Genomic DNA, 27010 nt, shown 5'->3' on the forward strand with positions numbered 1-27010 from the left:
ACTGCTGCTTATGTCACTGATTTGTACCGCCACATAGGTTCATAGGTTCATATGTGTGTACTAGGCTAATGGCCCTGGAACCTTTATAAGCCTAGCCCCAAAAAATTGCCCAGGCACTGTGCCACCTGATGTTAGTTCACACTGCCCCTGTCCAGTAGGGCAACTGGAGTGATCCCTGGGGTGAACTTTCTGTTACCCATCCCCTTGTCAAGATTTCTCTTGAAGAGGGCCAGCGTGGTGCTCTGCTTCACATGAATGGGAAGCTTATTCCAGAGTATGGGCAGTCTTTGGGAGATGAACCTGTCCCTCCAGCATGTTCTGTTAACTGTGGTAATGAGGTTGTGATCTCTGGAGTGTGTGGAGTGAGGGGAATGGGATTCTTTAGGTGTAGCATTTCAAATAGGGCTGGGTTGAACATGGCTTTGTAAGTCAAGCAGAGATCACCTCTAAGTAGACGATAAGAGACTGAGAACAGCTGAAGTTTCTTGAGTCTGAACACATAGGACATGTGTTTAAGGCCTAGGATCCCTTGTGTGAGGTACTTTTGTGGACTCTTCAGCTGTTGTAGGTGCCTGGTCAGCTACATGCCAAATGGGGCGTTATATTGGATGACTGGTCTAATGAGGAATAAGTAGAGAGGGATGATGACCTCTTTCTTCCTGGATGCGAAACCTTTGGTTATAAGATGTGCCACGTAGAAGGACTTTCTGACCACAGTGGCAATGTGGTGGTCGAAGGTGAGGTGGCTGTTGACCTGGGTGCCCAGATCTCTTATGGCCCCTTTAGTGTTCAGTGGGCTCCCATCAATGTGGTAATTCTTGGGAACTGCGTTTTTTCCAAAGGGGATGATAATACATTTTTTGGCGTTAAGCTTCAGGCCATGGTTCCAACACCAGTCATTGGTCTCAGAGAGGCCCTTTTGTAGGCTGCCTGCATCACTTGGGGAATTGATAATGATTCCTAGCTTGCACTCATCAGCGAACTTGGTCAGCCAGAGTCCTTCTATGTAGGCCTGGACTTCTGAGAAGTAGATGCAAACAGGTGAGGGCCCAGGAGCGAGCCCTGTGGGACCCCAATGGTAAATGGTCGACAATCTGACTTGGAATCTGCAACTTTCACTCACTGGGTCCTGTCTGTGAGCCAGTTTGCAACCCACCTAGTGATGTAAGGATTGATGCCTAGTTTGGTGAGTTTATCAATGATACATGAGTGGGGAATGATATCAAAGGCCTTGGCCAGGTCGAGGTAGGCTGTATGCACAGCCTTACCCTCATCCACAGCCTTGGTGACTGCCTTGAAGAAGTCAGCCAGGATCTCCCCTTGACAAAGCCAAACTGTGCGGGGTCAAGAGTTTGAAGATTGCCTATATCTTTGTTAAGCAGGTCCATGATGATGCGCTCCATAGCTTTGCATACCAGACTCGTCAGGCTAATGGGGTGATAGTTCTCAGGGTCTGTAGTTGCTCCCCCTTTATGGAGCGGGATAACTGTAGCAGTGCGCCATTCATTAGGGACATAGCCTGAGTTAAGGCTGTGATTGAACAGGGCACACAGATGTGGTGCCAGTTCATTTTGTAGCTCATGTAGGATGCAGCCAGGGGTATTATCAGTTCCCATGGACACTGTATTCTTGGCTTTGGACAATGCAACTTTTACCTGTGCTACAGAAATGGTGGGTACCCGGCTTTCTTCTTGAATTGTGATAGGGCCCTTGAGGGGGGAGAGAGGGGTAAAGTTGGCACTGAATCTGTCGGCCATTATGTTGGCTATATCTGTTGGCTCAGTATAGGAGTTGCCATTGTGCAATAACTCAGAGCAAATCTGGGTATTGCCTTGGAGGTTTTTGATATAGCTATAGAAGGCTTTGTGGTTGTTTTTGGTGTCAGATGCAATTCTGCCTTCATAACTGGCTTTAGAGGATTTGATAAGGGATCTCAGCTTTTTGTTGAGACTGATAAAGGAGGTTTTCCAGTCTTGTGACTTGATTTTTTTCTGCAACAGCTGCTTCCTTCTGTTGTAGAGTGTATTGATGAGTGCAGACCACCAGATTGTCTTCCTTTTTTTTCGGACGAGAGCATCTTAGTTCTATTTGTTAGGGCAAGCTCCATGCATTTGTGTACATGCTCGTACAGTGCATTGGTGTATGATTTGGCAGTCATGCAGCTATTTTCCATTAGCATGGATGCTGAGAAACTAGCCATCTCTGTTTTTAGGAGCCCAAAGTCAGCTTTAGAGAAGTTTTTCAGGGTGGTCACCTTAGCGGGGGTTGTAGGTGAGATGGAGATTTCCATGGTGATCAGTTCGTGGTCGGATTTAACTAGGGAGGAATTGACTACAGGTGTGGAGCAACGGCCTCCCATGTTGGTGATAACCAGGTTGACAATGTTGCTTCTTCTAGTGGGGGTCAGAATGAGCTGGTCCAGAGCATTGGAACTGATAAATTCCAGAAAGCATTGGGCCTGTACATTGGTATTTGAATAGTTTTCCCAACTGATGGAAGGATAGTTGAAGTCACCCAGTATGAGAGTATTGGGTTGGACCTTGACAGATTCCAGCGTGCTTAGGAACTTGGAGTGAGAGTCTAGGGACATGTTTGGGGTTCTGTAGCAGGCTATGACTTATATCGCCGTTTTACCCAGTGTTAGCTGTATCTAAAGTATCTCGGATGCAGTATGCTGGGCTACTAGCTACCAGTGACATTTACCCACATCTTCCACAAATACAATACTGAGTTTAAAAATAAGCTCCTGTGGGGGGGGGGGTCCCTAGTATTAACAAACTCTGTAAGCAGAGGAAAAAACTGCTGACCCTAAAAAAAGTAAATTTAATTCTCCTCAGTGCCGTGTGATTTATCAAAACCCACAAGGTAAAATGTGAATAAAATATTGCTACCGCATCCAAGGACAACCACAAAACATTCCTTAACTATGTCAAGGAATATCAGGAACAGTGCACAGCATTGCACTGAGTTTATACCTAATGGTGCCTCCCACCCAGGTTAGTAGACAAGTTTAGCATACCTCTCCCCCCAGTTTTCTTCTTACACCATACAGTCAGCACACACCCTATGATCACATATGAATAGGACTTAGAAGCCCCCTCCAAAATGAAGAATGCAAGCTCTGTTGCCCCAGACAACTTATCAGGTTGTTTCCTTGTTGGCATTAAACGTGTCTTCATGGACCCTCTTGCAAACCTGTTCAACCTTAGCCTTTCCATGGGCTATGTACCAGAGGAGTGGAGAACTACTGCTGTGGTATCCCTCCACAAGGGCAGCACTGCCACTAAATATGGAAACTACAAATCAACTAGACCTACTAGTATTGGTTGTAAAATAATTGAATGTATACACATTGAACTTATTAATAAGCATTTTGCTAGCTTACAGGCCCTGGGCTCAAATCAATTTAGCATTATGAAGGGTAGATCATGCCAACTTAACCTGATGGATTTTTTTTGAGAAGGACGAAGGCTAGAGTGTATACAATGCCTACCTGGAACAGGTCAGTGCTTATATTCCTCTCAATGGTTTTATGGAAAACGTGTTGTAGTTGAATATAACCCCCTATATAGCTCATTGGATAACAAGCAGGTTTACTGACAGAACCCACTTAATTAAGGTAGATATCACACTTTCCTCTAAAAGACTTATCTCAAGTGACATCTCTCAGGGTTCCATGCCATGGCCAGTTCTCTTTAGTATCTACATCTCTGTTGTCAAAGCTGACATCACGGGATTATATTGAACTAAGTTTGCTGATGACTGCAAACTTGGAGCTGTCTTCAGTTCATCCAAAGGCAGTAATATCTCCAGAAAGGGTCTCTCCCTCACAAATTCAGAGTAGCAGGACCATGGAGTAAAGCTAAATGCAAAGAAATGCAGTATTGTATTCTTTGGAAAACAGAAGCATTCCAGCACCTATCACATAAACGATGCTCCATCTCAAACTAGAAACTGTTATTAGAAGCCCATATGTAAAAATGAATTCACTTTTGACCACCATGTATCAAATACTGTTAGGAAATATTTTTAACTAGTCCAGCTAATTACATAAAGGCATATCCTCTAAGGCAAAAAAATAATTATCCCTTTTTATTCCTTTCTCATCAAGAATATACTCAAATATAATGTCTCCTGTTGTACGTACCTATCCTGACTAAAAAAGCTCACATTTCATTACAAACAAAATCTTGGGTAGTTGTGAACTCCCTATGCAACACAGAGTGTGTAAAAGCCCTGTCCTTCTACTCTTTCTCATACAAATGTCTGTGTGGTGACTTCTGTCTGGCTTACAAGGCAACAAACAATCCCATTCTGCCTAATCTCTTACATAATGTAAAACTAACAGTATCACAAATATTTACCATAGGAACCTAAACCTACATTGAAATATAAGCAGAACCTCTTAGCCAGATTGGTATCTCTCCCACAGAATCTCTCATGTTATGTTCAGAATAAGTTTCTTCTCCATGTCAACCAAAGCAGTTCTGAAAATCTTTTTAAAAAAGATTTAAAAATTCACCAGTCATCTTGTCTCCCTTCATCCCTTATGGATGGTGAGAACAAGTAATGAGAGTTAGAGTGGACAGGCTGCCAATGGTTCTCTGGATCGATTACTTAGCATCTACGTATGGCTCTATGATCCTGTAAAAAGGCCCTCCGTTTACTGGACATGACTTAGATACATTTGGAAGAGTACCATAAAGACTTTTCAGTTAAATTTATTTTATGATCTGTCTGTAGTATGGTTTTATTACACTGGCAAGAATAATGTGGATGAGTTTAAGCTCATTGATCTATGTTCCTCAGTTTTTAGTTCCTCATTTGCATTTTCCATTGCAGTTTCTGTTAGTGAATCAAAAATGTTTGCTTTATTTTTCTTGATTATTGTGCAACCAGGAAGTTACTATATATAAATAAGGAGGTATGAGGGTAAAGCCACTCCATACAAGGCTGAGGACCTTACCCACTGCATAAACAATGATTTTGTTGTTCATTTCCCTGCACTGAAAGTTGACTGTTATGTTTCATCTGGATGAAGTGAGTATTTATTGAAGAACATCAGTTCTACATAAGAAGTTAGACAGATAATGAACAGTAGTAGGTAGGATTTCCAACAGTAAAGGAAACAAGGAGTCTAGGGAAGGATAACAGTCAGAACCATCATGACCTTCCACCAGTGGTGATAAGGCAGTTGGTGGAAGAATTAAATCATTCCCTGACATCAGCTCCTTCACCACTGCCTGTGTGGCATAGATGGATGGAGGCTTGACTGTGACCCAGATGACCTTGGTTTGGTAAGGGGATTGAGTGCTGGTGTAGTCCACTATGAAACAGAAAGGAATTGTGATGCATGTGTCTGCTTGCTGAGCTGTGCCTAGTATCACATTTTTCAGTGTAGACCAGGATATGTTGAGTGGAGGCACCCACCACAGTACTAGGTTGGGCTATTGAATAACATGTCACCTTGGAACTGGGGCATACATTCTCTTGCTGCACATTATATGTTTCATCTGGTGACATCACCCAATACATTGTGGGATGAAATGGCCCAATCAGAAAAAGAAAACTTAGCATGCTGCAGTGTGACAGACCCTGACCTAGCCCCATTACACTTTGTGGAACATGATGGCTCACACCTCTGCTTAAGCTTTCAGCTTTCCCTGGAATTGGACCCTCCTGGTATGATGTCATACATGGGGATCATTACATATGCTGAGACCACAGGGAATAGGAATCTCCTGGGGAGCTGGCTATAGGGAGACATGATGTCAAGTAGTAGCTGTGGTAGAAAAAAATCCTTCACTGACAAGGTTATTTACCTAATGTTTAAGGTTGGAAGTATGGATACAGGACTGTGGATTCCCAAATATTTTTTTTTTCTGGAAGAGTGAATATAAAGCATATCTGAGTCTATAACGTAGTAAGTTTGCTATCTATGGTATGACTGAATGAATACTCTAAAAAGAAGTGAATGTCTATAAATGAATGTTAAACAGCATGGATTCACTGAGTCAAAGTCATGTTAAACTAGTCTAAAACAGCTTTACCACTGGGTATCAAAGTGTATAGATACTGGGAAATGTGTTGATATAATGTATTCAGATTTTAGTAAGGTACTTAATATAGTTCTCTCAGCAGGTGCGGGACAAGTTATAAGCTGGGAATTGTTTCAGGTATTTGGATAAAAATTCAGTGGACAAAAGGGAACTAGTATAACAGGCAAAAATAGAATTTTTGAAGATAACAGGGTTAAATGGTTAGCTTGAAAACAGACGTCTGTCTCAATGACTGACCCCTCCATAAACACCTATCCAGCCTCCAATTACCAGTATATACACACAACAGCTAAGATATGGTGTCCCATGACCCAAACAATCAACTACTACCCTTAATGATCCTGCCATTCAAATTAACCTACACACCATCCAGAAAATAAATCAAATAATACAATTAAAAAAGCCTCTCACAAAACTAAAAAAAAAATATATATGCCCACTCTATTTAAAATGCAGGACATTGCTGCATCCACTCATTCTCATGAGCTGTGAAAACCTAAGTGAGAAAAAAAGATAAAAAATATCCAGTCACAAAAATCCTTTTATGGTAAAGTTAATTCATAAAATGCTTAAATGTTAAGAATAGTGCTTTGATGCCAGAAAAAATGTTGAAAACCTTAAGTAAGGCTGTTGAAAATAATGGGAAAACATATACAGTAATGGATAATGTGAATATTTGGGGTCTGGTTTTTAATGTGTATGAAGCTTGTACTGTAAGTATAGAGAATTAATTTTGTGACTCGTGTTTTTATTTTATTTTATTTATTTCAAATTTGATGACTGGGAAAGTGACCTGGTCAGAAGACCCTTTTCAGCCATATCTTGGGGTATAAGCATGAAATAGTAGTGCATAATATTGAACAGATGCACCAAGATGGTATATAGGAGAGTGTGGTAAATGAATTGAGCCCAAAGTGAAATTTATTGATTGGGAGGAGCAGAGAAAGTAGAGTAATTGGGGACAATTGGATGAGATAGATAAGATATGAAAATGATTGGCAAAATTAGTCTAAAACAGATAATATCAACAGAATCTATATCATACCAGTGCGGAATACATGCCCTTTCTCTACTTTATTGTGACCTTGTAGTTGTTAAATTTAATTATCAGGGTGTTTGTTTGTGGGTGTATGTGTGTGAGGGGTTTGCCACTGCAGAAACATTCTTTTTTGATCTGCTTAGTTTCTGTTGACCTTTTGGTTTAGACCTTTTTTTATCGACTGTTTTCATGTTTACCTTTAGTAATTTAGGCTAATGTCAACAGAGCCTAAGAATAATGCTTTGATGCCAGAAAAATGCTGAGAACTATAAGGCCATTGAAAATAATGGGAAAATGTAGTATACATGCACATGCACACTCTTAGATACATGCAAGCAAGACATAGACACAGTGACTGACAACATGCAACTATAGATAGATTTTTTTTTTTTTTACTGGAGGTTCCATTTACAACTGGAATGTCTCCAGAGGAAAGCTCCAGATATATAGCATGTACTAACAAAAATTCCAAAGTATAAGTACAGTTTCTGTTTACATGGAAATTGGTATGCACTTAGGAAAAACAGTGAGTAGTGGAACATTGAAAAAAACATGTATGTGAAGTTCAAGAAATTCATATGCATAGTGATAATATACTGACAGCTGTGCTTTAATCTTCCATTCATCATTAATGATATGCTTTAAGATAAAAACAAAGCACATCTGTGTAATATGCAGTGTGCCCATTAATTAAAAATACACATTTGTGACACTATTATATACAAAGAATAGCAATATAAGCAGCAAAATTGTAGTTTAGTTTTGCAAATGCATTAACAGTAAGACTGATGGTCAACCTTGTAATTAAAAAATGCATGTCTTCAAAGCATGCCCCCATGACATTGTAATAGGGGTATAGGTACATATATGAATAAAGGATGATGGTTATAAATATAGAGTGGCTGCTTGTTAGAGTGGATCTGAACCAAAAGCAAGGCAGCACAATCTTATCTCAACTAATACAATACCTAGTAGGCTTTATGAAAGGAACTGTCAGGAGGCAACGGAGTATGAGGAAGGGCAATAGGACATATGAATGTTGATTATGTTGTATATTACAGGGACAATAGGACTTGGGATTTACAAGAACTTTGACAATGGCAAGAGAAGACATGGAGAGAATTAGGAGATATGAAGTGAATAAATATATGAGCCAGGGCAAAGAGTTAGGTTCATAGGTAAGTACTAGGCTATCTGCCTGAGGGCATTTATAAGACTAGCCAGAATGTGTCAGCTTTCATCATCCCATTGATTAATTAACTGATCCTCTGTTAAGCAGAGCCAATGAAGTGATCCCAGGGGTGTATTTTCTGTTACCCATCCACTCATCAAGGTTTCTCTTGAAGAGTGTTAGTTTGGGGCTCTACCTGATGTAATTTTGAATTTTTTTCCAAAGCATGGGGAGTCTCTGTGACAGGAATCTATCCCTCCAGCATGTTCTATTTATTGTTGTGGTGAGGTTTAGCTCACTATAGCACGTGGTTCGCAGTGATTTGGATTTCTTTAGGTGGAGCATGTCCATCAATTCTGAGTTGGACATGGCTTGGTAAGTCAGGCAGAGATCACCTCTGAGTAAGTGATATGCCACTTAGTACAGCTGGAGTTTTTTCAGTCGGGCTGCATAGGACATATGTTTGAGACCAGTAATCCTCTTGGTGAGGTACTTTCGTGGTCTTTCCAGCTGTTGGAAGTGTCTTGTGAGGTACATCCCAAATGGGGCATTGTACTCTATGATGGGTCTAATGAGTGACGAGTAGAGGGGCACTGTAACCTCTTTATTTCTAGATGCGAACCCTTTAGTAATTAGATGGGCCACATAGAAGGATTTCCTAACTACTTTAGCAATATGATTGTCAAAGGAGAGATTACTATCTACCTGGGTCCCCAGATCTCTTATTACCTCTTCTGTATTAAGGGGGCTGCCACCTATGTAGTAATTCAGGGGTGTTTTATTTTTCCCAAATGGGATGACTATGCATTTTTTGGCATTTAGCTTGAGGCCATGACTTTGACACCAGGTGTCCATCTCAGTAAGGCCCTTTTGGAAGTTGTCTGTGTCAGCCAGAGAGTCAATTATGGCTCCCAGTTTGCAGTCATTGGCGAACTTGGTTAGCCATAGTCCTCCTGTGTTTGCCTGTACTTCTGAGAAATATATGCCGAACAGTAGGGGTCCCAGGATCGAGCCTTGTGGGACAGCACTTGTGACTGGTTTAGAGCTGGACATGGAGTCCGCTATTCTTATCGTGTGAGTTCTGTCTGTAAGCTAGTTGGCAACCCATCTCGTGACGTAGGGGTTTATGTTTAGGCTAGTGAGTTTTTCTGTAATACCCGAGTGGGGAATGGTGTCAAAAGCCTTGGCGAGGTCAAGGTAGGCTGTATGAACCACCTTTCCCTCGTCATTGGCCTCGGTGACTGTCTCGAAGAAGTCAACCAGGTTTAGTAGGCATGATCTGCCCTTAACAAAGCCGAACTGGGTCGGGGCAAGTGTTTGGAGGTTCCCAATATCTTTGTTAATGAGTTCCATGATGATGCGCTCCACAGCCTTGCAGACCAGGCTAGTCAGGCTTATGGGGCAATAGTTACCAGGGTCAGTTGTGGCCCCTCCTTTGTGGAGAGGAATAACTGTTGCTGTGCACCACTCTATGGGCACGTAGCCTGTGGAGAGGCTGAGGTTGAACAGAGTGTTAAGGTGGGGGGTTAGTTCGTTCTGTAGTTTGTGCAAGACACAGCCTGGGACACCATCTGGTCCCATTGATGCTGTGTTTTTGGCTTTTGAATGGGCTGTTTTCACCTGTGCATCTGTGATTTTTGGGACACTACACTTTTCCGGTATTGTTGTGGGCCCTTTTGGAGGTGAGGGGGGGGTGAAGTTTGCACTGACTCTATCTGCCAGGATGTTGGCAATATCAGTAGATTCAGTATATTTTGTGCTATGTTGCACTAGTTCAGTGCATATCTGTGAGTTGCCACTTAGATTCTTAACATAGCTAAAGAAGGCTTTGTGGTTATCTTTTAAATCCTTGGCTATTTTTCTTTTGAAGTTAGCCTTGGATGATTTCATGAGGGACCTCAGTTTCTTACTGATACTGATCAGGGGTGTCTTTCCTTCTTGGGATTTGCTTTTTTTCTGAACTAGTTTCCTCCTTCTGTTGTATAGCCTGTTTATTGCAGGGGTCCACCAAACTGGTTTCCTTCTCTTAGAGGAGTGAGTCTTGGTTTTGCTAGGGATGGCACGATCCATGCATCCTTGTAGGTGCTCATAGAGTGCATTTGTAAAGGTTCCTGCTTCTTGGGCAGCGTTATCCTTTAGCATGGGGGCTGTGAAACTTACCACCTCTGTTTTAAGTAAGGTGAAGTTTGCTTTAGAAAAGTTTTTTACTGTGGTTTCCTTAGTTGGGGTGGTGGTGGGGTGTGGACATCCAGAGTGATTAGTTTATGGTCTGATCTAACCAGTGATGGGCTGACCTCCGGTGTGGTACACCTGTCGCCCATGTTGGTGATGACCAGGTCCAATATGTTTTCACCTCTGGTAGGGGAGTTTACCAGCTGATCCAGGGCATTTGAGCTGATGAATTCCAGGAAGCGCTGGGCCTGGGAATTTGTACTCGAGTAGTTTTCCCAGTGAATGGTAGGGTAATTGAAATCGCCCAATATCAGGGTGTTTGGTAGGGCCTTCATGTTTTCCAGTGTCTCCAGAAAGGTGGAGTGGTGGTCCTGGGTCATGGAGGGTGATCTGTAGCAGGCCACAATTTGCATTGCAGATTTGCCTGATGTTAGTTGCACATGGATGATCTCAGAGGTATCATGCTACGCCACTAACCTGCAGGTGTAGGTATCCTTGATAAATATGGATACACCCCCTCCTTTTATGTTTCGGTCCGTGTTCTGTGGCCGAAACGTGTGGTATGAGTTGTAGCCCGGTAGTGCTGGGGTGCTGGGGTGCTCTCTGGAGCCTTGAACCAGGTTTCAGTTACTGCACAGATGTCAGTGTTCTCCATACTGAGGAGACTTTCAAGTGCGTGCATTTTGAGATTTAAACTACTGGCATTGAGTAGCATAACCCACAGTTTTTTGTTAATTGTGTTGTTTACGAGGGTAGGTTTGACTTTTGAGCCTTGCCTAAAAAAGGCACTATGGGGGCAGCAAGAGCCTTGGCCAGTATTCAAAAGCCTAAGGGTGACAGGTGCAAGCCGTCTCTTGCGAAGCAACATGGCTTGTCAAGCAGGTTGTCCCAGGCTGACAGACACTGAATCCCCTTTGAATGACACCAGAAGCTTAGCCAATTATTGAAATTGATAATTTTTTTCTTTATACTGAGGTATCATTCTTGGTGAGGGCAGGATGCTACTCAGGGTCAGGGTCATACCAGCCTGGGCTACATGATCAGAGAGCTCTTCCATGTCTCTTTTCATGTAGTCCAGGGAGGTACATCTCAGGTCATTCACACCAACATGAACAATGACAGAGTCATATTTGTACTTTTTTTGGAGTGACCTGAGCGCTTGTGTTATGTGGTGGATTCTGGCTCCCGACAGGCAGCTAACAGTAACCTTCTGCTTATCCAACCTAGTGAGTGGGACATCAGTGTGCCTGACTATAGAGTCACCTATTACTAGTGTGTTAGGTATGTTATTTTGCCTTAAGGGCTGTGATTATGCGGCACACTGATTTTGTGTTTTATGTGTTGTCTGGTTTGTGACGGGAAGTGCGGGTTGTTTGGGTGTCTGCTTTGGAGGTCTCTGATGCTTTTGCAGGCTTTTATTTAGAGCCTCCGAGTATGATTTTGTGTATTTATGTGTATTTTTTGCCAGTGCTGTTTTAGTAGGTCTGTGTGCGGCTGGAGTTGTGGTGCAAGTGTTAACCTTCTCCTCTTGACTGTCTGTTCCAGTCTTGGGTGAAGACAGCTTAGCTTCCAGTTTGGCTGTATAATTGCATCTCTCACATATGTTAGTGTTTTGTGGTAGGAGGAGAGGGTTGTCTCTGTACATGAGGCAGTTGTAACATTGCCTCAGGATACCCAGATTCACCATGGTCATGCCTGAATAGTAGGGTGAGCTGCTTAGCCGCTTGTTTGGTGAGGGGTGAATAAAGAGCCTTGCCCTGCTGGGCAATCAGTGTCACGGTATATTAGTGCTTGCTATTAGGTCTGAGCAAGTGTTGGGCTGTAAGATGTTTTTTGAGTGCTTAGGTTGAGAGTTAGACTAGTTTCAAGGGAAAAATTGAAGAGGAGACTTAGTGGAGCTGGGAATAATTTAACCGTAGCTAACCGGCACTGCCCGATGCGCAAAACCGTGCAAATGCGTTTTTTTAGTAGGGAAATGAAAGAGATAGAAATTAGCCCAAAATGGCCAATAAACTACTAACTTCTGGGCTGGAACCACTCCTCCAGGGACAGATAGGTTGCTCAAAGCTCCCATCTCTCACAGGTGAACAGAGAAACTTCCTTCTATCCAAGTAAGATATGAGCAACTCAGAAACTAGTATCACAGCCCTGAATTCAGCACTAGCCTGAAAACTGGACTTACTAGCTTAGAAAGGCGAGAAAAAAGGAATTTTTGGGTTTTTTTTGAAAAGATAAGGCAAAAACAGTAAAAAATACACTTAAAACAGCTTTAAATGACTACAAACGATCAGAAAAGGCTATCACACTTTAGTGTGTAGCCTACAACAGATAAACAAATTATTTAAACAAAAAACAGTCAAATAAGTACAATATGTGAAAAAACAAGCTTTTAAATCACAATAAACGCTGGAAAATCTGCATTTAGGTGGAAAACAGTTAAGTACAGCAAGAAAGTACAGAAAACTGATACGTAATCACTCCAAAGTCTCTCTCCTAAGCTAGAAGGCTTGTATCAGTTTAAGGCTTTCTAATGCTACCCAGTAGGTTAGTTACAGGAAAGATGGGAAACAAGCGCAGATGTGGTCTTTTAAACCAGAAAGTTGAAAGATATGGACAAACTGTCCAAATGGTCAATAAACTACAATTTCTGGGCCAATAACCTCTCCTCTCGTGGTAGACAGGCTACCTAGTACTTACCACTCCCACTGATAAGCTAGAAGGCTTTCCTCCAACACAGAAAGGCTTGAGGGGCTCAGAAGCTTACCCACAGTCCTGGATACAGCAACTCTGTATCTGGACTAGGCTAGTTATAGGAAAGGTGGGAAACAAGCGCAAGTGCGGCTTTTAAACCAGAACGTTGACAGAGATGGAAAAAACTGCCCAAATGGCATATATATATATATATATATATATATATATTATTTTTATATATATATATATATTTGTTTTTGTTTTGTTTTTTGTTTTTTTTTTTTTGAGGGAAGGAACAGAGCAGGATTAAGAGGCTACAGGGGTTGTCCTTCCCAAACGCTCTCTTTGTACACAGTAGGAGTGCCTGAAATCAGAATATGATCTCACTGCACTCAGTTATGTGAGCAAATGAGATGGGGCCTGAAGGAGTATCCAAATACAAATCTACAAGAGGGCTGGGCAATTTCAAAGCCACCAACATTAATACCAAAACAAGAACAGGGAGGGTGGGGAACTAACTGTAGAGAGACAGCCACAACTTCAGTTGAGTTAATATTCAGTGAAAAACACAAATAAATAAATTAAATACAGTACTATATGCAAAAGAGCAGATAAAAGTGTACTTAAATTCACTTATACTTCCAGCTGATTTCAGGTAGATGTTAGCCGCCCAAAGCTTTAATATTAAGCAGAGATAACTCAAAATGTACCACTTATATAAGGCAAGACAGGATGTCAGTGATGAGCTGAAACTACCCCACTGCTATCAATGGCTACACAGAAATTCTAAAAAGTACTCTGTAGAGAGACAGCCACAACTTCAGTTGAGTTAATATTCAGTGAAAAACACAAATAAATAAATTAAATACAGTACTATATGCAAAAGAGCAGATAAAAGTGTACATAAATTCACTTATACGTCCAGCTGATTTCAGGTAGATGTTAGCCGGCCAAAGGTGGAGCCAGAAAAGGAGGGCAGACTTGACAGGAGATAGGGTGGAAGTTATACAGACAAAAAAAGTAGAGACCACAAAGGAAGAGGGAGGCTTGTGATTATTTATCTAGGTCAGATAAGCCCACAGTTACAGTATCTGCTACTAGCTTAGTGAGACTAGATTACCAGTCCGTAGCCTTGCTTGAGGCAAATTTTTGTATGTTAAGAGCAGCAACTGTGTCTACAGGCAGGTGATATAAATTTTAGTTGTAAACGTAGAAATTATATGTACTTCTATGACACTTTCAGAAAAGCCAGTGCTGATCTTTCTTCTCTTCCCTACTTTACAGAATGATTCACCAAAGATTGTCTATTTATCTGAGACAGACGCCACGATCTCTTTCACATTTTCCAGAGCCAATGGTAAGTGTTTTATTCTAAGCAGGATAGTACCTTCATTGTAACCAATTGTGATCTTTTAAAGTACAATGACAGCATCTGGCCTCACTGCTAACTTACAAAATAGCTTATTATTCTCTGCAGTGCATAATAAAAATACATTCTGCATAAAATAAGATCTGATCTGTTTCACTAAAAATGGATAAAACACATTGGATCATTCTTCTAATCCATGGTTTTACAAAAACCTAAAATGACAAAACTATAGTCCCCACACCTCTCCAGCTATGTCCCACAAGAATTCTTGTCATAAATCTGCGGTTGGCAAGTCTGGTAAGTGTTTTAAAAAAAATCACAGTTTTGATATCATTTCAGTATTCCCACTTATGTTTTCAGATACTGCACCTCTTATAATGTTATAAAACAGACACAGAAAGCATAATTTTACATACTGCCTTGTTTAGAATGAGTAAAGGTAATGCTGAAATGCCATTATAAGCATTATCATGAGGTCTCACTGTTTGTTGACTCAAAACTCATAAACATTAATTCAGTGAGCATTTTCTACCAAAGTAGGCTGCTTGTCAGTGAGAGAGCCTGTTTAGAAAAAGACTGTCACAACTGTTCCTTTCTATGTGATATGGATTTCTCAGAGTTATACAAGTTGGGAGGTACAGGAAAAAGGTGTAGGACTCCTACTTGTGGATTTGGAGAAAAGAGACCTCACACAACAAATTTTCTGTTGATTTATGAACCTGCATTCTATTAAGGGAATCCTGCTTTAATGGGAAAGACTTCAGTGGAGTAAGACAGTGAGTTTTGATTTAACATTCTGGACAATTGGCAAATAAACCCCATCTTCTCAGGGATTTGTACTGTAATAACATTTTCTGGTGAAGAGTTAAACATTTAGCATATCAGCTTACTACCTTAGCTTCAACTGTTTCATAATTACCATGAACTCACATATACTACAACACGGACAGCTTAGTGGCTCAGTAGGTAAGGTCTCTACCACACAGCTTAAGGAATACAGTTCAAACCTGGTTCTCAGATGTATTTATTCTACATGTGCCTGACTGTGTTTAATTTGGGTAGTCCATTTTCCACTAGGTTGTCTGGAACATGGTCATTGACTGGCTATTTTAAACCATACATATAACTACACACACACACACACACACACACACACACACACACACACACACACACACACACACACACACACACACACACACATATGTATGTGTGTGTGTGTGTGTGTGTGTGTGTGTGTGTAAATCAACCAAAAAGAAATTCCAGCACTTAATATTCCATTTAAAATAATCTTTTATTGCCAAAGTTCACCAGTAATTCAATGGTAGACAGGATCAGTGTGGGACTGTGCTGTCTGCACCAGTTCATTGGTATGTAGAGTGGTACATAAGTTTTTGGTTGCAATGTTCTGCTTGTGCAGTCATCTGGGTTCCATGGCTGTGTGCATTGATGGTTAATATATATATATATATATATATATATATATATATATATATATATATATATATATACATATATATGTGTGTGTGTGTGTGTGGGGGGGGGTAAATCATAACTTCTCCTTATAACAGAATATCATTCATCCACAAGTAATAAAACACAACTCATCAAAAGGCAAAAAATGATCTACAAATGATCCCCCACACTCCCTTGCTAATTATATATACCAGCTTTGAGATTGCACAACAGTGGGGAAAGGACATATTCCCCTCTCCCCCCTGTGCTACGATCTCTGACTAAAGAAAGAAAAAGAAGTTATGTACTCACCATAACGTTCCATGTAAGTTGTTCATCTCGCCTTCATTGTTACTAATGGGTTCGGAGCCGATCCTCAGCTTCAAATCGGCCAAATACAAAAGCTCGAGGTCTTCAACCAGTCTATGGAGTACTCCCTATCTCACGATGCACTGGTGCTTCCCTCAGATTTTGTTTGCTGCCAACTAATGTAAGTAGAAACAATTTTTTAATAGTAATATCAAGAATAAACCAGACAAAGACCAATACAGCCATGATTTGTCCAACTTCTCGGTCCCCAAGAAAAAACTGGAAGGGGGTTAGGAGGGTGGGACATAAGAATGAAGACAAGATAAACAACTCACATGGAATGTTATGGTGAATGCATAACTTCTTTATGTGAAGTTGTTCTATTTCGCCTTCATTCTTACTGATGGGTAAGCATCCCAAGCACCATATTTCTTGGGTGGCTCACAGAAGTATATTCCTCAGGACAGTGAAACCAAAGGAGGCCCTGTCCCTAGAGGCCCTATCCACTTTGTAATGAGTGATGAAGGTATGAGGCCTAGACCACGTGGCTGCTGCACAAACAAAATCTATTGGTAGTTTGACCAAAAAGGCTGAAGATGTGGAGACAGCTCTAACTGAGTGGGCCTTTACTTTTTGATGTAATGGCATATGGACAGAACTGTATGTAAAGGAGATGCAATCTGATAACCATTTTGATAAGGTGATTTTTACCACTGGAGCACCTTTCTTTGAATCTGAAAATGAAACAAAGAACTGTTCTGATTTTCTAAAGTCCTTGGTCCTGTGTAAATAGAATTGAAGCTGCCTGTGGACATCAAGCTTGTGCAGAATATGTTCATTCTTATTAGTATATTTAGGGAAAAAAACAAGTAATTCTATAGTCTGATTGAGATTTGTCTCTGAACAAACCTCAGGTAAAAATGATGGATTTGTCCTAAGTGAAACTCTGTCATTATGAAATATCAAATATGGGGGTTTAATGGACAAGGCCTGTAACTCTGAAACCCTCTGAGCAGAAGTAATAGCTACTAGAAATGTTTTTCCATGATATATATTTCAGGTCATAAGATGGGGCTGGTTCAAATGAGGGTAGGATGTTCTGTGAAAGAAAAAATTTAGATCCCATGGCATAGCCAGAGATTTAATGGGTGGTCTCAAATGAACAGTACCCTTGAGAAAGGCTTTAGAGAGTCTATGTGACATGATATTAGACCCCTGATCACCAAGATGAAAGTTAGAAATTGCTGCCAATTGAACTCTGATGGTTGCTGCAGCTGCCCCCTCATTGAAAAATTTAGTCAAAAACTCTAAAATGGATGAAATTGAAGCCAGATACAGGCCAATATTGTTTTGAAATGCCCATATCGAAAACCTTTTCCATTTACTAAGGTATAACTTCCTGGTAGATGATTTATGAGAGGATGTTAGAATATGCTGAGCTGCAGCTAACAGATTCTGAAACCTGGCTACATTTGGAATTGGAGCAGCCAAGCTGTCAATTTGAGGGACTGAAGTGTAGGATCAAGAGCCCCTGATGAATGAATCAGAAGATCTGGAACTGGGTCCAGGATCCAAGGTTCTTCCAACAGTTGAAGCTGGAGAAAGGGGAACCACATTTGACGAGGCCAGTAAGGGGCTATTAGAATGATGGTCCTTCCCAGAACATTGGCTTTCTGTAAAACTTTGGGTATCAGTGGAAAGGGTGGAAAGGCATAAAGGAGACCTGGGGGCCAATTGTGTACAAGTGCTTCCCTTGGGGAATCTCCCATAGGGGGGATTAGGGTAAAATAGCTGCTGCACTTCATGTGTGTTGGAGTTGCAAAGAGATTGCAGCAAGGCTGGCCCCATCTGTTGGGTATCCTTTCTGTTACTTCTTTCTTCAGGGACCACTCATGAGACAATAGAATTGCTCTGCTCAGTTTGTCTGCTATCACATTGGACCTCCCCGGGATGTGCATTGCTATCAGAAAGCACTGGATGGAAGTTGCCCACTGCCATACTCTCAGGGCCTATCAACATAGTGGGTAAGATCTGGTTCCTCCTTGTTTGTTTATGTACCAGACCACTGACATGTTGTCCGTCTGAATTGCAATAGTCCGTAGAGGAAGAGAGTCTTGAAAGGACTGCAATGCTAGAAGTACCGCTCTCATCTCTAGGACATTGATATGCAGGTGAGCCTCATGTCCCTTCCATGTGCCTTGGGCTGTTCTTCCCTGATAATGCCCCTCCCACACCCTATCAGGGAGGTGTTTGTGGTCACAGTGGCAATAGGAGTGGGTAGAACAAAGGGGCGACCTATTGTTATTTGATGAGATGTCAGCCACCACCGAAGGTCCTTCTTGCATGAGTTCATTATTACAATTTGATGTGACATTGGAAGTTCTTGAAAGGACCATTGCATGAACAGGAGCTATTGCAGTATACGCATATGCATTCGACATAAAGGAATCGCAACTATTGCTGCCGCCATTGTCCCCAACAATTTGAGCACCATTGAAGCTGGGGCTTTTTCTTTTGAGAGAAAGTTCAGGACCTGTTTTTGTAGAACACAAACCCTTTCTGGTGGAAGTTTTAAGGTCATGGTAATGGTATCTAGATCTGCTCCTATAAAAACTGTATGTTTCGATGGCGACAAGGCAGATTTTTCTTAATTTATGGTAATCCCCAACTGACTGCAGAGGTTCAAAGTTGTGTCCCTTGCTTGTATGAGTTGATGCCTGGTGGTGGCGGTGAGGAGCCAGTCATCTAGGTATGGAAATAGCTAGAATCCTAAACGTCTCATGTGAGCTGTGACTACTGCCATGCATTTGGTGAACACTCTGGGGGCTGTAATGAGATCAAAGGGCAGAGCTCAAAACTGGTAGTGACCGTCCCCCCAACCAAAAGCGCAGATGATCTTTGGATGGTCTGGCCATTTTGATGTGGTAGTATACATCCTGGAGATCTATCGAGCACATCGAATTGTCTTTTCCTAGAAAAGGAAGTATCGACTGTGGCATGACTAATCCAGAACTTTGTCTTTTTAAAAGATTTGTTCAATCTGCTGAGACCCAAAATTGGTCTCCAGTCCCCTGTTTTCTTTGAAACTAAAAAGAACCTTGATTAAGTTCTGGATCCTCTCTAGTCTGCTGGGACATGGTTGGATGACTCTTTTTTCCAGCAACCTTTGAATCTCTATGGTTGCTTGCTCCTTGTGACTGGGTGGAATGTCCGGGATTTTTCTTACAAGGGGTGGTGGGGTGGCAAAGGGAATAGAGTATCCTCTGGATATGATGCTTTGTATCCAGCAGTCTTTTGTTATTTTTAGCCAGGCGTCTGGGTACAAAGATAAGCGTCCCCCGACTGCCTCCAGAGATGAACAGGTGGGCCTCCTTTCAACAGCGCTGATAGGGCTTCCCAAAGAACTGATCTCTGTTGCCCTGATTCTGCATACCCCCTCAGCATCTTCCATTATTACCCCCTCCTCTGCCTGTAGAGGGTGGGGGGGGTTCACCACGTGTGTCTTGGAAAGCTCCTTGAGTTTTACAGAACCACATCTTTCCTCCCCTCTGACCTATGGGGTAAGGTCTGGTAGGGGTGGAAAAACAGACTCCGACGGCAGACAGAGTCTTTCCTTCTTGCTCACACCTGGTAAGTGTTTCCTTCACTTTGGGTCTAAAAAGGGACGAGCCATCGAAAGGGGTGTTAACAAAGGATGACTTAAAGGGCTCCGCAAAAGAACATAAGCGCATCCGGGAATATCTACTAAGAGCAATTCCTGTACCCGCTGCCCTGCTCGTTCTATCAGCTATGTCCAAGACCAGACGCATAGAAGAGTTTACAAAGGAAATGAGGGTAGCAAGCTGGGAAGTTACTATATCTGATACCCCACAGCTACTGAACCCTGTAAAGTATCTCCCAGCTCTTTTAGGAGATCTCTTTGCAATCTAGTAAAATGCATGAGATAGTTCAGTGATCAGAGGGCAAAGGTTGCTGAACTAAACATGCGCTTTCCATATCTATCCATGATCCTAGACTCCTTATTAGGTGGATGGACAGATGTAGAAGTTTCTGACAATTCCTTCTTGGTGGGTGCCGCCACCATCATGGCATCAACAGGTACTCCTTTGGTTAGAAAGGCCTTGTCCTGGGGGAAGTTATAAATTTATTAGGCCTCTGAGGGACAGGTTCCATGGTATCCGGGGACTCCCACAGCTTTCGAGAGACCAGTTCCATCAGCTCATCAAAAGTTGGAGACACCCAAGTGGCAGAGGGCTGAGATCTGAAAGCCTTCAGGAAGACTGACTCATTATCAGTACGGTTAATGGGCTTCCAGCCACCCCTCTGTTTAAGAATTTCCAAGATATCTGCAAAGGAGATATCCTCTGAGGGGGACTGTGGGGACCCTTCTGACTCATCTAAGTCAGTGTCTGAAGTGACGGATTCCTGTGGGGAATCCAGATGCTTCCTCTTGCATAACCTCTTACTGGGAACCTCATCAGTGGGGGTTCTGGTGAGGTCTCGGAAGAACAGGGTTTGCCCAATGGGGCATCCTGAGGCTCTGGGACTCTACACTTTTGTGAGATCTGTGAAGCAGTGGCAGACACAGGCACTTTATGGGGAGGAGGTTACTGGTCCTGATGATGCGGAGTCCCAAGGGGACAATACTCTCTTCATGGCACCGAAAGCCTCCCCAGCTCTGATGAGAAGGAACCCCTGAATCCGAAGAGGCAGGTGACTCCCACCATACTGAAGTGGTGGGCTCCGAGTCCAAGGTAGGTGCTGAACTCATCTGATCCAAAGCCCCGAGAGGTAAAGTCAAACCAAAAAGTCGGTTTGACTATCCTCTCCAGACCTGACCGGCGAGTGTCAGCTCCTAGAGTCCACGGTCGGCACCAAGGAAGTCTGAGCTGTTGGAACCAACAGGCCTGAAACAGGGGTCAGCCCCGATGGTTTCATGATCATCAGCTCCGAACACACCAGCTCCAAAACCTCGAGTTGGGTCGGAGGAGGAATGGAAGAAGCAGGAAGGGTTTTAGACAGTTCCAAAGCCCCGAGGGTTGGCCCCAACAAATGTTTGGCCAGTGCCAGTGTTTGCAGAAGCCTCTGCACCACACGATCCACATCCATGTCTCAAAGCCTTGAGGACCAAGAAGAGGCTAAAGATGATGCCACTGATTGCAGGATAGGCAACTTGAGGGTAGGAGATTTTGGCTCCAATACTGGGGACCGGTTCCTACCAACAACAATAACCATCGGTTCCAAAATTTTTGGAGCTGAGGCAGATGGTTTATCTGTCACTTTAGAGGTTGATGAACCTTTCATCGGCTCTGACCCAGAAGAAGTCTTCGAAGAAGTTTTTGAAGATTTTGACATGTTGTCCTGGGTATTGTCTTTGTTCAGTGATTCTTGAAAGGAAAATTTTACTAGACCTCTAGCAATCAGCTTACTCTTCCTTTCATGCAACACTCTGCTGCTAAAAGAATGGCATATGGAGCAGTCCTCTTGCAGGTGAACCACATCTAAGCAATAAACACATTCTGAGTGTCCATCAGTTCCATCAGTTATGGACATCTTTTGTCCACACTTAGGACATTTCTTAAATTCAGACTTTGATTTCTCTTCCTGAGACATGCTACAAAGAAGAAACAATCCACACAACAAAAAACTATATGTATTTTGGTCAGAACACTCCCAATATATATATATATATATATATATATATATATATATATATATATATATATATATATATATATATGTATATATATATATATTGATGCCCTAAATAATATGGGCTTTAACAGTAAATTATAACTAAAGCGCACACACACACACAAACACACACACATACACACACACACACACACACACACACACACACACACACACACACACGGAAAGTTATAAAGCCTCCTAATCTAAACAGGCAATATGAACCCTTTTAAAGCACAACTCAGCCCTAAGAATAAAACAGGCTCAAAGGAAAGAAATTAGCCTCTAAGTTTAGGGTATCAAGAAAACACAGCAAATAACTATGAAATATATATATATATATATATATATATATATATATATATATATATATATATATATATATATATATATATATATATATATATACATATATATATTTATATTTAAAGCACACTAAATAGGGAAGGGAGGTTTTAACTAGGCCTAATAAAACAGCCACACAACAAAGAAAAGTTCCTATAAACTAAGGAGTGCACAAGCACTATGGATAATTCTCCTATATCAACTAACTAATCTAAAGTACTACTAGCTAAATTTGAAAGAAAAAAATTTAACAATAAGTATAATAACAAGAAAAATACTTAAATTTCACTGGCCAGAGCTGGTGAAATGCACAATCTGTTGCAGCAGCAAATAAGATCTGAGGGAAGCACCAGTGCATCATGGGATAGGGAGTAGGCCATGAGGTGGTTGAAGACCTTGAGCTTTTGCATTTTGGCCGGATCGGAGCTGAGGATCTTTTTTTAAATGAGCTCAACACCTACTTCAGCAGGTTTGAAGAAGGGAATGGCACAAAGGCCACAAAAGTCACCACCGGTCAAACAGAAGAAGAAAAAGACTTGAAAGACTGAGAAAAATGGGAACTAGAGCCAGAATTTATGCCAGGCTAAAAGCCAACCCACACAGGTCTGCACTTCCATTTATGCTACTGGCCAATGTTCGTTCCCTGGATAACAAGATGGACTACAGATGTACACTGCCTCAATTAAACTGATGTTCAGAGAACTCTAAGCCAGGTGAACCCAAGAAAAGTGGCTGGACCAACAACATTCTGGGCCATGTGCTAAGAGACTGTGCTGTTCAAATGATGATGGTTCTTACTGACATATTTAACACATCTCTACACCAGGCCATAGTACCCAAGTTCTTCAAGAACACAACAAACATACCACTACCCAAAAAGCCTCAACCTGAATGACTATTGTCCAGTAGTTCTCACCTCTACCATAATGAAGTGCTTCAAAAGACTGGTCAAAGACCATTTAACAAAAAATCTCCCCACAGAACTGGACCCACTCCAATTTGCTTATCGGTCAAACTGCTCCATTACAGATGTCATCTCGCTGGCACTGCACAAATCCATGGCTCACCTGGAAAACACAAACTGTTATGTCTGACTATTATTCATTGACTTCAGCTCTGCCCTTAACACAGTCATACCCTGACATCTGATAGAGAAACTGATTAATTTGTGTGCCAGCACTCCTATGTGTAACTGGATTTTGGAATTCCTTATTGACACACCACAAAGAATGAGCATAGACAATAACACCTTGAAGAGAACTACACTGAGCATGGGAGTCCCTCAAGGATGTGTTCTTAATCCTCCACTGTTTACCATTCTGACCCATGACTGCACATCTAGGAACAGCTCAAATCACGTCATCCAATTCATGGATGACACTATATGTACTAGCATACAGGGAGGAGATGAAACATCTGATTGTCTGGTGCAACAACAACCTAGCTCTGAACATGAACAAAGCCAAAGAGGTAATAGTGGACTTCAGGAAAAAACATGAGGCACATCCCTCCTCTCACAATCAAGGGAGAAATAGTAGAAAGGGTGAAGAGCACCAATTTCCTGGGAGTGCACATCGCAGAAAACTTGACATGGTCCATTAACACAAATCACATTGTCAAAATGTTACAACAAAGGTTCCACTTCCTACGCGGGATGAAGAGAGAAAAACTTTCATCTTTGGTCCTCACAACCTTCTACAGAGGCACCACTGAAAGTATCTTGACAAGCAATATTAAAGTATGGTACATGAACTGCAAAGCTACTGATCATAAGGCTCTCCAAAGGTGTTGAAGGTAACAGGGAGATCATCAGGTCCACGCTCCCATCTATACAGGATCTGAACTCTGCATGGTGTCACGATAGGGCCACAAAGATTGCCAGAGAGTGAACCCACCCGGCCTAGGGACTGTTGTCCTGTTTGACTTTGGGCAAGCGCTACAGAAGCATACATTGCAAAATGACTAGATTCAGAAATAGCTTCTTCCCTCAGGCTATCAGAATACTAAACCTGAGTAGCAATGCAAGCCAACAGGTCCCCTAGTCAGAAGACACACAGTCTGAAGGGAATCTCTCTCTTTAATGTGCAATCAATTCGCTGATGGGTTCTTCTCACCTGTGCAATAGCTCAATGAAAGCTTCTTACTTTTTTTGTGCAACAACTCAATGAATAAGTCACATTCCATACAGCTGAAAGTACCCTAATCTCATATGGCTCAAGTCTCAACTATGCAATACTAAGTGCTGCTGACAGATAGAGATACAAAAAATATAATTGTGTCCTAGTGCCATGACAAATGTTACAATGTTTTTTGTATTGTCTGCACATAGAGCTCAAAGCAACTAAATTTCATTTAGCCTGCACTGAGGTGTGGGTCTAAATCACAATAAAGTTTACTTTGATTTGACTTTGACTTGATATCTATCTATCTATCTATCTATCTATCTATCTATCTATCTATCTATCTATCTATCTATCTGTCTTTCTATCTATCTGTCTATCTGTCTTTGGGTGTCATGGCATTCTCCAGTGCTAAGACTATCAAAATGCAAATTGGCAGGTAGAACCTGTAGTAGCAAGTGTACGAGAGATTCCCTGGATCTCATGGAAGGTTTTCTGATTATTTGCAGAACTGACAATGCGCAACGTGACAAAAAATGATGCACACATATACTATGATTATTACCACATCACACCTTGGCATTTTCATTATTTCATTTTTTAATCTTGTTTGCTTCATGCACCCTTCTAACTGTATTAGGGCAACACGAGTAGTAACACTGCATCATCTGCATGCTGCTATGATGAGATCAAGTTCCTTTATATTTATCCACAGGTATTGTCTGAAGCCAACTCATTGTCTTCATATTTCTTGGTTATAAACAACATGTGAGTTTTCCAAAACTATTATTAATTTTGCCAGCAACGGAGCCACTGAAACTGCATCCTTTATTTCTGTTTCTTAAAAAAAATTCTGTAGTAGAAAAAAATATTTTCAGCGGACCAGAAAAATCTCACAAATCAGAAAATTATGTTTTATACAGGTTTGCTTATTTAAGTAAAATCGATCTTTGGTAAGTTTGCTGTTGATTCATTTAGTTTTGATGAATCCATTTTCTGAGGTAGAGAAACCTTTTCAAAGCATGCCAACTAGAAAGTCAAAATAAAAGACTGAGTTGCTAGATGCTCTGTATAGGGTAAAAAGTCTAATGTCCTCTTATAAATAACATTATTGGAACATCACTTAATCAGTAATGCCCTTGCTTACATTGCTTACACCCCCCCCCAATCTCTTCCCCAGCCACTTCTCTTTGTTCTTGAAACACATGATTTTGCAATGTGTAGAACTTCCCAACTTCCCAGATGTGATTTTTGTTTTCAATATGTAGTTATATATTCTATTTGTCATTTTAGTAGATTTAAGTGCTTTCAATTTATATTTGCTTGCAATTATATACACCTGGGCAGCACCTGAAATTTGTAATTTCTGATTATACATTATCCTGGTAAATAAACATACACACAATAAATTAATACATAACCTTTCCTTAGTCTGTTATGTGAGGTATTATTCTTAGAGAGCTAAAGCAGGTTGATATTAATAGGTAAAATGCTGTTTTTTCCCAGGATTACCAAGTCTGCAGCCAGGGCAAAGAGAATCCTTCATTGTTGTTTAATTCTGAAAGTTATGAGATGGATGAATTTATCACATTAAAAATGGTTAATTTATTAAAGATGATTCATTTATGTGCCACTAATAAAATGATTCATTTAGAAAGATGTATCTTGTAAAGGGTCTTGTTACCTTCATTTTCTATCCTGGAAGCTGATGTAGTCATATCATTCCAATGTTGACATTCTCAGGACATATACAGTTAAAGGATGTGGCCTTTGGTGTCCTTGGTTCTTTTTGATGGAACTGTGCAAAGTATTTTAACCTTGGCAACCCTTGCAATTATTGTATAATGCCTCATTTTACTGATGACTATTCTGCTCTCAAGGTTTCTGTCTTGATGTTTTCTCATTGATTTATCAGTTTATCTCATGTTTATCAGAATTTATCAGAATTTTTTTTTTATTTTATAACAGAGAAAATGAATGTTAGTAACAGCAGCCTTCACATGTTTGAAACAGCACAAGGACGGTCATATTACTGCAGTAAGACGTCTGTGGACGTGAGCGATGGGTTTTCTGTTAACTTTTTTAAGGTACAACTTCAAGCCCATGACATAAAGGATGGAAAGTTTGGAGCAGGTATTTGTCATTTTCTAGTCCCTGCTTTACCTCATGCATGAAATTGTAATTCTGAAAGGGTACATACACACAAATATATATATATATATATATATATATATATATATATGTGTGTGTGTGTGTGTGTGTGTGTGTGTGAACATGCACACCTGTGCACATGGGTGTCTGAGCATGAATGCATGTATGGATATATTTAGACATTTTTTTTAATAACAAGCCAGAAACCTACATCATTAAATTTGCACTCTCCTGTAAATCCCTGTTATGCTTGTTTGCAAAAATATTAAAAAGTTTTACCTAGAATCATTATTTTTAAGTGTAAGAAATTATTCTACTTTTTGGAGGCTTAAGGACACTCTTTTATTGGATGCCTCATCACATCCCTGCAGAGTGCAGTAATATTATTTTATTTACACCTTACCATAATTTATTGGTTAAGTCAGCTGAATAATT

General features: G+C 41.0%; 1 protein-coding gene across 1 annotated transcript in view; it reads left to right on the forward strand.

Annotated features, from left to right (window-relative positions):
* Nucleotides 1–27010, forward strand: part of CD68 (CD68 molecule) — a 183994-nt gene that overhangs the window by 152208 nt on the left and 4776 nt on the right. Inside the window, exons 5-6 of the mRNA XM_044077011.1 lie at nucleotides 14417–14489; nucleotides 26393–26557. Coding sequence (XP_043932946.1) covers nucleotides 14417–14489; nucleotides 26393–26557 — 238 coding nt within the window. The remainder of the gene's footprint in view (nucleotides 1–14416; nucleotides 14490–26392; nucleotides 26558–27010) is intronic.

Source organism: Protopterus annectens, chromosome 7.part0, assembly GCF_019279795.1.
Source record: "Protopterus annectens isolate FY-2018-M chromosome 7.part0, PAN1.0, whole genome shotgun sequence".
NCBI lineage: Eukaryota > Metazoa > Chordata > Ceratodontiformes > Protopteridae > Protopterus > Protopterus annectens.